At 31.4% G+C, this 12,652-nt stretch overlaps 2 protein-coding genes across 2 annotated transcripts in view; one reads left to right on the forward strand and one right to left on the reverse strand.

The window, feature by feature from the left end:
* The window catches only part of LOC139500739 (uncharacterized), a 33,542-nt gene extending 32,238 nt beyond the window's left edge, over window positions 1-1,304 (forward strand). The window contains exons 13-14 of the mRNA XM_071289578.1: window positions 197-309; window positions 1,052-1,304. Coding sequence (XP_071145679.1) covers window positions 197-306 — 110 coding nt within the window. The 3' untranslated portion in view covers window positions 307-309; window positions 1,052-1,304. The remainder of the gene's footprint in view (window positions 1-196; window positions 310-1,051) is intronic.
* Window positions 1,305-2,155: 851 nt separating this feature from the next.
* LOC139500862 (uncharacterized) lies at window positions 2,156-7,704 on the reverse strand. The gene is made up of 6 exons (XM_071289752.1): window positions 7,656-7,704; window positions 5,152-5,203; window positions 4,430-4,587; window positions 3,627-3,848; window positions 2,985-3,106; window positions 2,156-2,389 (listed from the first exon to the last, which is right to left on the reverse strand). Exons 2-6 carry the CDS (start codon window positions 5,187-5,189, stop codon window positions 2,180-2,182), a joined length of 750 nt encoding a protein of 249 aa, XP_071145853.1. The 5' UTR covers window positions 5,190-5,203; window positions 7,656-7,704; the 3' UTR covers window positions 2,156-2,179.
* Window positions 7,705-12,652: the final 4,948 nt, after the last annotated feature.

The raw sequence follows: 12,652 nt of genomic DNA on the forward strand, positions 1-12,652 counted from the left end.
GCTTGTAATTCCTTTCGCCAGACTTGCGTTTCATCTATATTAGATTCAACAGTTGGTCTCGAAATCAATACATTACAACAGAGAACCATTCAAACCATTTAAAGAAAATATTGCAAAGCTATTTTGTTAATATGTGAGTTTATACATAAAAGCTTTGAAAACACGTAAAGACTATTTTTTTTATGTCTAATTCCAGCAAACTGTCCCGCCCAAGATGCAGCCCATTGCAAATGGTGGCCGAAATCTCATTGCCGTACTTACTACAATGTTCCCCAGGAATGCCCAAGGATGTGTGGTATCTGCTAGAAGGTATAATAGATACATGTATATAGGAGCTTATTCTAGACCATTGATTTAAAATTATATATCCCTGTATATGAAACCATGCATCTTTTCGTAATTAACGCAGTTTTCGCATTTATTATAACGTATCTTGTTAAAAATTAACGTATGCACAACATATTAAAAGTACACAATCAGCAGTGTTTAAGATGAGACAAACATTTGAAAAGTTTACAAAAAGGAAATATAAAGATATAAGAAAACAAATCCGAATACATCTGGAAAATGGTCTATTCAAAAAGTTGGAAGTTATCGCAACCAGATTGATGTTGTTCAATTTTCGACATCAAAATTAAAAAAAAGCAATAGTTAAAGTCAATAACACATGAAGGACAACACCATTATGACATTTCCTTCCGTGTAAAAAAATACAGTTTGATATTTATTTTCTTTTTTATTATTCTCTTTGACATTCTGATGAATTTAGATTCTGACATTATAAATGTTCATACCGACAGAATCATAATATAATATTACTACCTTTATTTGAATTTAAAATAAACCCAAATTGCCACTTTGACAACTGCTTTAAGATTACGAAGAAGGATACAATACAAAAGAAAAATACGCCTTGCACAAGTAAGAATTTATAAGGTTCCGATGTCACATTTAAGATTTCTCGAATATAAAATATCATTTCTGTTGTATATGAAATACATGTACTAAGATATTCAATGATCAACTATGATATATATGATGTACGTTGTAGGTACACCAGCAGAGGTCATGATGTACTTTGGAAAGTGTATTTCTCATTTGATTGGTGGTCAGTTCTACAGACAAACAACTATACACAACAACCATGCCATGAAGATTTTTTTATTGTCTGGTGTATTCCAAGAATATATAGACATATTTTATAGCTATAAGTGCGGGATTGTGTTTAAATATGTATCTTGTTGTAATATGTACACGTAAATGAAAATCTGTTGTTTATTTATATAAATAAAGGATAAAAATCATAATGTTGTTATCGGAATTTATACATTGAAATATTTGCAATATTTGTCTGACAAAGAGGGGCTAATGTTTGTATTGGTTGGATAAACATATACATAAATTCATACTAGGAGTATTACATCGGATGACTCATGTATGAAGGGCTAAACGTTCTGCACGTTAAAGGATTTCTACTACAATTCTTTGTGTTCTGTAGTAAGTAGGTAGCCTGCTGCTAGTGCAAAAATCTGCTAGTAATATTTATTACATGATTCATTAAATCGGTTATATTACTAAAGCCCCGAAATTTTGTATTATATGATGAAAAAATAACATAATCTTTACAGCGTAATGTGAAGTTTCGTGACGTAAACATATATGTTTGTTTTCCATTTTATTTTGTTGAAGAAACGCTTACATGATGTCTGCGTCATATAAACAAAGGAACAAGGCGGTTGCATTGTCGGAGGAGCACAGTTTGGAAATACCGACAATCTGTTTAAATTGTAAGCACAAAGACATTACCGGTAACTGTTTGAAAGCTGATTACGCGTTACTTCCAGCTTGTCGCCTACAAAACATTAACAGAGTTTCTGAAACAATTTTAACGTGCAAATATAGCATGGCAAATAGACGAGACTTTAAACTTGTACAACCCTGACAGACGAACGAACATATGGGATGTTCCGACGGATGGGAAAAGTGAAGTGACCATTAATCTACAGCAAGATCAACTCATGGGCTAATATAACATAACAACGTTAAAACCATTAATCTTAAGTATTCCCTTTCATTTTACACATTTGAATACCAATATAGACTCAGCATTAAACTGATAACATGCACGTTGTAATGAATAAATGAAACACCGACATTTATTTGATATATTAATAGTTATTTATTTTCCAACTACTTCTATTATTGGTGTTGTTAGGTTGTAATATATTTCCACTAATAGAGATGCTTTGGCGTTGTTGGTCATAGCTGCATGAATCTTTATGTTGTTATGGTCACGATGCATCCAGTGGCCACCGTTCGATACCTCTTGGAATTCATTGTTGTACAGATACTTATGCAGCATTGATGATGCAACCTGATTTTCTTTAATCTTAAAATATGTATTAAAGTATTGAGTTCTTGCAAATTAGAAAGCAAACAGAAAAACAAAACAAAACAGTATTGCTTATGTGATTAATTATCAAATCTGCTATTAGCGTTTTATGGTGACCCATTTGTCAGTATTTAAAACATTCACTCCGTTTTATTCTGTGTTACTCAGCCTTTAACATTGTGTTTTGAATACTGTTGTTCGATCTTTGGTTGGGCATTATTTGGTTTTGCTATGGCAATGTCGTTTTATTTTCGGTTAATAAGTTTGATTGTCCCGTTGGTAACTTTCGCCTCTCTTGTATTATCGTTGTTTTTATTTCAACTGAAGTAATTTGCAATAAGGTACTAAATTTTGATGTCTAGATATCGTAAACGCATTAGAGAAGAGGGCAACATTGTTTGCAAATCATTTATACTTTGAAACGATAATATTGACACCGCCTCAGCCTCTAAAATAAAAAAAATTCGTTCTTATGCTAATTATCAAGAACATATATTGATTTTATCATTTCGAGTCCTTACCTATTAACTAAGCTGTCAAATTATGTCTAAAATATAACAAAATATACAAATTTTCATGTTACGTCAGTTACCTGCACGTTGAACCTATTAGAGTATATACCATATACCATAGGAACTGACCACATGACCTCTATCTGTGTGTCTGTACCTTCAACAGTGTATGTTAGAGTTCCAGCTGTTCCATATGTAGCATCTGTTTAAAGATTTAAATGATTTATATTTACTAAATTAAATTACATACCTACCAACTTCAATTTGGTTTCAAGCTGCCATTACAGGCATTATGTTTTAATGGGGAAAAACCAGTCATATTCTGAAGAACCGAGAGTATGGAAAAAATGAAACAACACTCCTATATTTCAAAAAAGAAATTAAAAAAAAATTAGAAACACATATGACAGACATCAAACCATATTTTATTCGACTAAAATAGCAACCAATATATAAGTTAGTATGGTTCTTTGATTACATAAAATGACCATCTCAACAAGGTATATTTTGCATGCTCTATTAGATGGGTTAAAGTTACGCCAGACCCAGGTTCGAAGGTGGATTGAATGTGAAGCAGTTGGCACGCGCATATGCAAATTTTCGCATATAAACATGTCCAAAAGTTTTGAATATTAATGTTATTACACTCTACTAAGTATTTCATCCTCTGATTCTTGAGACGTAAAGTCGTTTCCTATGTAATATAATGTGCTAGTACTCACAATTTGTCTTCTCAAATGTAAATATTCCGGCGTCACCAGGCAAAATTTCTCTTGGTAATGGATCTCTGATAATTCCACTTTCGAGATACCAAGATGGTTCAACTAACTTTCGATTTCCATGATTCGACAATCCAATTGCACATACTCTTGAAACATCAATCTGTGAAGCAACAGCCTTAAGTACACTAAATCCAGCCGTAACAGCAGAGATAATACCGATAACTAGGGAGGAAAAAATACATTACAACTATACATCAACGTACATAGAAAAATAACGATGGATTCAAACTCAAGTTTTATTTCATATAGGACCACTAATTAAAGCCCGGTCCGAAAGAACATATATACTAAATACATGAAAATGGTACATATTTGAAACAAAATAGTTCCTACGCATAGCTTTATTTTGTCAAAAGGTGAAATATTTGGTAAATATTCATTCCGCAAAGGTTCTACTTCTGTCACGGAAAAATCTACAGACAACAACATTACTATATTTCAGTTAAACCTAGATTATCAATTTCAAAACTTTTCATAACGTTCATAATGTTTAAGATCAAAGAATGCTGTCATTTTAATTTGTAATTCCAAATCATAATGTACGCATTTTTTCGTTTATTCGAAAATCATCGACTATTTTAGCTCTTGTCTCACTCTGAAATGATCAAAAACAGATGCACTGAATTTAACATTTTTAAAAACAATCACTATGTATAATGTAATAAATTGATTAAACATTTTGTGGAAAAAAATTTAAAATTTGAATTAATCTGCATTATATTATGATATGGAAATAAACAAACCTCTTGTTTTAGGTACTCCAAGGTTTGTTAAGTTATGGAACCCTTCATTTGTTTCCAGTAAATTGTCTAAATCCACTTCCTCTAATTCGGCTTTTCGCGCTGCGTCTTCAAGGTTGTATTTGTCTAAGTTGGTAGGTAAAACCACTTGTAACTGGATTCTGAAATTTATTGAAATAAATAAGCTATAATTGTTTTACTTGTCAATGTCATTTAATATCTGGTGCATGGAGAGTTGTTTTGTTAGCAATCATACCCCATATTATTATTCGTATATTCACATTACATAATGCCCGAGGTTTATGAAGTGCTTAAGTTAGTCTTTCTATTTTTTTGTTTGATGCCATTTTGTTGTTTGTTTTCGTTTTATTTTGGGTATTTGTATGTCCTCTAGGTATTATTAATTTTATATTTTTGACTTCATAGTTCATGTTTTCAGACCAATTACCTTCTTTATGATAGGATGCTCTAGAACTTGGTCATACATGCAAATGTAGTTTTTAAATGATCATTTGTCCCTTTTATCTCATAAATACAGGACATGTGAAAATGATTTAAAAAACGTTAGCAGTACACTGACTAACTGTGTTCTCCAAGGAAAAAAGATATTTGCCGTAACAAATAAATAGAAATCAATCAAACTTGCACCATTTCCAACATTATATTTGAAAGGGTTTCGATATCTTTAACATGTTTAAGCTATACGATAAAACTAATATACCTACACCAAGATTAATAACAGAACCGATACCTTCAACAACATACCAAAAGTTTAATCTGAAAAATATAAAATGTATTTACAGCTGTGAGTAAAAGTTTAGAAGTAATGCTGAACATCATTTATGTCAGGTATATCTTAATGCATTGAATAATCATATCTTATAAGAAACGTATTCTATATAGATATATACAGGAGCAGCAAGTACTAATTGTTATTTAAAACAAAACCGTATTTAGACATGGAAAGCGAGCGTGCGTTCTTGGAGATACGTATTCCCACGTGTGAAAGGTCAAAAGATACCAGAGGGACATTAAACTCATAAGTCGAAAATAAACTGACAACACAATGTCTAAAAAGGGAAATGACAACCAGACAAACGACTGTACACGTGTATTTACTTCCTCACTTTACATTGTCATTCCTACAACAGTCTATTTTAGTAAAGAACAAACAATGCAAATAGTAAATGTCCTAAAACGAATTACTTTTGGAAATGCATTTTATTCGTGGAAGGTGCTGATTTAGTCGAATTCGATGTCAATTTCATTTCTTTCGAGATTCGCTTCATAAAATCTATAATCAAAGTAATCAAATCACTATACAAGTTAATAGTCATATAATGTTGCTAGAAATTACTTAAACACAAATATAAACGGTACAACTTTTTGATGCACATTTTGGCAGGTAACACTTCCTCAGTGAGGCTCGATGCCAGAATATTTGAAAATCAAAACGATCACACAAACAATGAAAAGATAGACAAACCAAAATGTTTGATAACACACAATTGGACTTTACTATTTTTACATAATATACTAGTAGTTTTTTTACTTAATCGAATACCAGGATGCTTTACTACAATGTAGGTAGCCTTTAGAAAATTATATACTATGGAGTTAAAATTAGTAAAAAAAATAATCTATTGTTTCAGTTTGAACTCTTTACTTTGAATTTTGGAGACAAGATATTGAAACGGATATGTCGTAACGATTAGTCAACATAGAATGTCAACAATTGGTTGGTATTATCAAGGCCGTAGCGCATGTCTTTTTAAAGTGAGGCATTTCGCCGAGCGGAGCGAGGCGAAAAATTTTTGGGCCCTTTTTTTTAGGGGGGTTCGGATGCATGAAACGGAAGAAGCTTATTTCAGCATTAATATCTATAATAAAAAAAAAATATAACAGAAATGCGTTTTTTTTATTAGCTAGCCTAGTAAGTAAGAAAACGAGTTTCAATATTAAAGTTAATCTCTGTTGGTAAACCAAAACTTTCCGATTCTCCTGTAACCCGTACTATTAAAAAGCTTCAACACACGTTCTGATGTATATATATATATATATATATACTTATCTCCAACAGCAAGTTATAAGCTTCTAAAAGACCAGAACATATTATAAGCATCAATTAAGATACATTTATTATACATAATCATTAACCATAAGAGTATGTACAGAGAAGACTAGACCAACATTGTTACTTAACCAGATGTTTGACGTTCTAATGTCACAAGTTATCTGTAAACATGTAAACATTCCGCTGGAGGACATGTCCACCTATTTGGACACATTATTCTACCAATTTTTAAGTCATTGGTCTAACCCACCGTTCGGGGTTCGAACCCACGGCCTACCACAATAGAATCAATGGAACACGCTAGCATACAACCAAACAATGCTAATAATAATAATAATAAAAAAGAAACACGAAAAAAATATTTTCAAACAATACCAAAAATATAGTTCATACTTTTATCAAGGATGATTTGTACAAATCCTTGCTTTTATTAAAGATAAATAAAAATCATGAATTGCTTTATACGTTAAAGACTTCCATATAAAAGGCGCTTCATGATTTTGTTTAAATCAATTATAAATAATCCTTATATTTTTTGGTCAATGAATTATTTTATCGATTTGCATTTGCGGCATGTTTGTTTTTCAGTGTGTAAACATTGGTAGATTCAAAAATAAACCAAGAAATAAGCCAGCATACTTATTGGGGGGTGTTTCAACTTTTTTTTTCTCTTAAAGAACCCGTCTTCAACCAGTTTTGTAACGACATAAATAAGATTTGTTTCAATTTTTGTATTTTGATTTGTAATCGGGACACTTATTTTGTTTTACCGTCACCGCTATGGTAAAATAATTATATTCAAAATAGCTGCTGCAGATTGGAAACACTGTATGTAGTGTGCCGGTAGATAGTTTGAAACTCGAAACTCGCATATTGATAATGTAAAATACATGAAATTAAAAAAAATGACACTTCTAAAGTTTGATCGTCGTTTCAAAAGTGAGGCATTTGCCTCATTTGCCTCCATTACGCTACGGCCCTGATTATCTCATCCAGGAGCTTATACAACTTGAAAAGTAAAATGACAAAAATACCAAACTCAAAGTAAATTCAAATGGCAAAATCACAAGATATTCAAAAGGTAGGCACACGCATAGTATAAACAAATACATAATTACTTGAATCATGTTATTTTACTGTATGAATAAGGCTTACCTACTGTTGATATACACAATTATTATCATACAAAATGCAGACTGATAAGGATTTTCTTTAACCTTTCCAAGTGCAAGAGTATGACCCGTATCTTTCCATAAAGATAATTGTAACGTCATATAATTGCACACTATATGTATTGGTGAGTTAGCTCTGTTTTACAATCTGACAATTCAGAAATAAAAACAAACTTATTTGGAAAATATAGACAAAAAAAAAAAGAAATAAAGATAAATGAGTTTAATACCAATAAACTATTGACATTTCGAGTTCTACTAGATATATATATATATATAAAGGGTAACGGTAAAACAACGTAAAAGAAAACATCTGTTTGCTAACTCATTACACTGTGGCAAAATGTCAATCGTTTGCACTCCGATGTGTAACGTTTCGTCCCCGACGATATTACCAACCGAGTAGTCAGCACTTCGGTGTTGACATGAATATCAATTATATGGTAATTTTTATAAATTTCCTGTCTACAAAACTTTGAATTTTTCGAAAAACTAAGGATTTTCTTATCCCAGGAAAAGATTACCTAAGCCGTATTTGGCACAACTGTTTTGAATTTTGGGTCCTCAATGCTCTACAACTTTGTTCTTGTTTGGCTTTATAGCTTTTTTTATCTGAGCGTCACCGATGAGTACTCTGTAGACGAAACGCGCGTCTGGCGTATCAAATTATAATCCTGGTACCTTTGATAACTTTTTAAATTTAAAACGAAGTTGCGAAATAAATATTATAAAAGGACGTGAATCTGACTCATTGAATTATACTCATTAAATATATAAAAAAGTTGTTAGGAAAACAAAGTACAGCTTATTGTTGATATAAGAGATTTAAAAAGATCTCAAATAAACAACTAACAGGCAACTTCTTCTTGATAATTATAATATAAAAAAGGGGTTCACAAATTTTAAAGATAATGTAATACACAGTCGGATGCGGAATTTACACTCTGTGATGAAGACCCATTGGTGGCATTTGGTGGTTTTATCCTTTTTGGTCGGATTGTTGTCCCTTAGACAGATTCCCAATTTCCATACTCAATTTGACCTTATCCTGCGACATTTACATGTGACGTCACTTTTGTGTGTCGATGTCTTCGGCTAACATATTATACGTTGTTCGGCTGTGCTTTTTATGTGCTGATTTAGGTTGTTTTACGTATACGTTTTTATTCTGTAAATAGTCACCACTTCGGTATTAACATGTATTATATAGTCATTTTTATAGATGTTCTGTTTGCAAAAGTTTGAATTATTCTAAATACTAAGGAGTTTCTTATACCAGGCAGATAACCTTAGCTGCATTTGGCACAACGTTTTAGAATTGTTTGTCCTCAATGCTCTTCAACTTTGTTCTTCTTTTAGCTTGAGAACTTTTTTTTATCTTAGCGTTACTGAGTCTTATGAAGATGAAACACGCGTGTGGCGTATTAAATTATAATCCTGGTACCTTATGATAGCTTTTTGTGTGTGTTTCCTTGTCCTGTATGTTTTCCTATTTATTTGTATTGTAGTCCTGTCATGTAAGGTTTTCATTTTAATGTTATATTTAACATTGCAATAAACAATGAAAGCGGGAGGTTTGGCTAGCCACAAAACCAGGTTCAACCCAACATTTTTTCTCTTAAAAATGACCTGTTCCAAGTCAGGAAAATGTTCATTGTTATATTATAGTTCGTTTCTGTGTGTGTTGCATTCTAGTGTTTCTGTTGTGTTGTTGTTCTATTATATTTGATGTGTATCCCTCAGTTTTATTTTGTAACCCGAATATGTTTTTTTTCTCAATCGATTTATGAATTTTGAACAGCGGTATACTACTGTTGCCTTTATATATGGAGCAGAATTTATTACCCTTTCGGATCACATGATATCACCTTCAATTTAGTTAGGGTTTGTGTTGCTAAGTCTTTTATTTTACATTTTTCAAGTCTAGCCTACAGGGATATACATATATATATATATATTACCACTTTTAGACAACAGCGTAGTCATGGGAAAACACACTTCCATCTACCCACTGCAAAAAGTCTTCCAAATCTAGATTGCCTTCTGGTACCTTTAGTTTCTTTCTTTCACATCTTCATCACATGCTATGGTTACATTTGAACTATTCTTTTTCTCTGCCTGTTAAATGATTTTCTAAAAAATTTGTGAAATTATGCAGTTGACAAGGGATGCATCAATACACTTTCTACAAACAGACTGGTCAGTATAATGTGTGATATAGCCTTTTCCCGTCGTTTAAACCAGTTTGATCGAAATCTTTAAATAATGAAATCATAAAATTCCGTTCACTTCAGTTTTCAAATAAAGGAATTGATGCAATCAACATAAGCAACTTTCTTCATCCCAAGGAGGTAACATCTAAAATTCCACTTTAATTTCAAAATCGGTCTGTTCATACAGTATCCTACATTTACACGAAAACCCATTGCACCTAATGTATTTTACCATAAACAAGCATAGCCGAAACTTGATTTTGAAGAATACCTAAACAAATCTCTGACATGTGACTGTTCAGATTGGATTTTGGCAAATCATAAGTCATGGTTACAATGAATATAATATTAAACAAGAAATCTGAGGTATCTAATTTTGAAGAATATCTAAACAATTCTCTGACATGTGACTGTTCAGATTGGATTTTGGCAAATCATAAGTCATGGTTACAATGAATATAATATTAAACAGGAAATCTGAGGACTTGCCTTGTTTGTATTGGATATCTTAGCTTTCGGACAAACCAAGGTACATTGTTAGCTCATTTGCAAGTTTTATAAAGGAATTGTCAATTAGATTAACAAAAATTATGTCCGCAGTAAAAGAGATCTTCATAAATACTGTGAAACTCTTACTTATGCAGTGGTATTAAACATATGTGGATTCTAATAAACTCTAAAGAACTTTTGATTAGTCTTTCTTTGAAATTCATTCTATCAAAACGTCTGATTTTTCCATCCTGTATACCACCATACTCCATGTAAAATTGAAAATTGTCTAAACAAAATGATTTTTAATGGTTTTAAATATAAAGAATGTAGTATACACTTTGGAATATCATACGGCATATTTAGTTAATAGTGAAGAAAAAGGTAAAACATTCTGCCAGAGGAACAAGTGACCAGTATGTAGGAGTTTCTTATTGACAACATATTTTTTGAAATTGAAGGCATTCCTATTGAATCATACTGCTCACATCTCCTTGCCGGTCACTTCTTATTTTCATATGAGTCTGGGTCCCTATTGACAGTAGTAAAAAACAGGGAGATCAAAGGAGCTAGATTATTTAATTTCACATTCAGATATATTAATGATGTTCTTTCCATTAACAATCCAAACTTTTCTTATTACATGTAGGTTCAATTAATGCATCTTCCAGAACTAGAAATTAAATAAACATAACAGATACGGCTTCCTCCGCCTCATTTTTAGACTTTGGATTTGACATAAGCGGTCATCTAAGTAACAGAATCTATGCCCAAAGAGACGATTTTAATTTTGAAAGTATAAATTTTCCCACCTTAGTTCCAATTTACAAACTTCACCTGCATATGACACATACATTTTTACCATCTCATTCGGTATTCCAGAGCATGAAGCTGATAGCAAGACTTTATAAAACGTCATCAGTTTATAAATATACCGTATCAACTTCACAAATAATACATGATTGTCTTGAAGTATAGATTATTGGTACTGTTTATTATCTTAATTGCGTACTTATGAATCTTGCAATATTATTGTTGTGATGTGGTCATTTTTTTAATTCTTGTCTTTCATTTTTGTTAAATTTCTTTTAACTTTTCTATAATCATTTTTTTTTCTTTGTTGACATATTTGTTTGTTTTTATTAAGACTATATCACATTGTTATACCCCTATTTCTGACATGTTTTACCTTTTATGTCTGTTTGTTTTTCTGGCACATTATTGTCAATATGATAGAATTTTATGCGACTATCATAGTGAGAAGGTTAGCTTTTAAACCAGGTTTAATCGAACATTTTCTGTATTAAGGAAATGCACATAAACTCAAAGTCAGGTAAATTACAGTTATCGAGCAATTTGATAAGGCGATCTCAGTTTCTTGGAGTTCGATATTTTTGTTATTTTATAACAAGTTTCATGTTGAGATTTGTGTAATATTTTAAGTCTGTTGGTCTTGCTTTTCCTTTATAAGTCATCACGGCGTTGTAACTTTATTTTCGACTTATGAATTTAAATATCCTTTAGATATCTTTCGCCTCTCATTTATAGAAACTGTCAATAGCAAAAACAAAGGAAGGATGATGCCATGACTACTAATTATGAATCAGTGCAACTCTAATTCCAATGTACAAATCAAGCACCAGATAGTATAAAGGGAAGTAAACAGTGTTTAATTTTAATATGTCATCGTAGGACTTTATAGGTGGGGCACTCATTAACGTTCTCGACGATTAAACTAAACAAGTAATTAATAACTTCTTATTTAAGGTAGATTATAGGTATATAATTCTTGAGGTAGAATTTTCTTAAACCTTGCTAAAATGAATATTCTACCATGGTATTTTTTTTTTAAATATGATAAAACGAATGGGTCACCGTGCTTTTTCCAAGCTATGAGTTATTGAAAATTGCCTAAATTTGGTTAGATTGTTCATTAAAAAAACACATGAGTGTGCATAAAAAGAAATCTATGAGTCAAAATTTCGAAATATATTGTGAGAAGATACGTTTAATAAGATGTTTCAGAAAATAAAAAGAAAAAATGGTGTCACCGAACTTGGTTTCTTGCTACAAGTTAAAATTTAAAATGTCCCCCACCAGTTCAGTATATATTTTTCAACTAAAAGAGTTATCTCCCCTTAAATGGTATATTTGAAAATAATGATTCTTAAAACACATTATTTGGTACCTGTTTAAAAATTTTGATTAATACAATAAATCATGTACTGCCAATTTCAACATATCAGATGTCTAAACTGTGGTAATTTCTAGATTATAA

This window comes from Mytilus edulis, chromosome 13, assembly GCF_963676685.1.
Source record: "Mytilus edulis chromosome 13, xbMytEdul2.2, whole genome shotgun sequence".
NCBI lineage: Eukaryota > Metazoa > Mollusca > Bivalvia > Mytilida > Mytilidae > Mytilus > Mytilus edulis.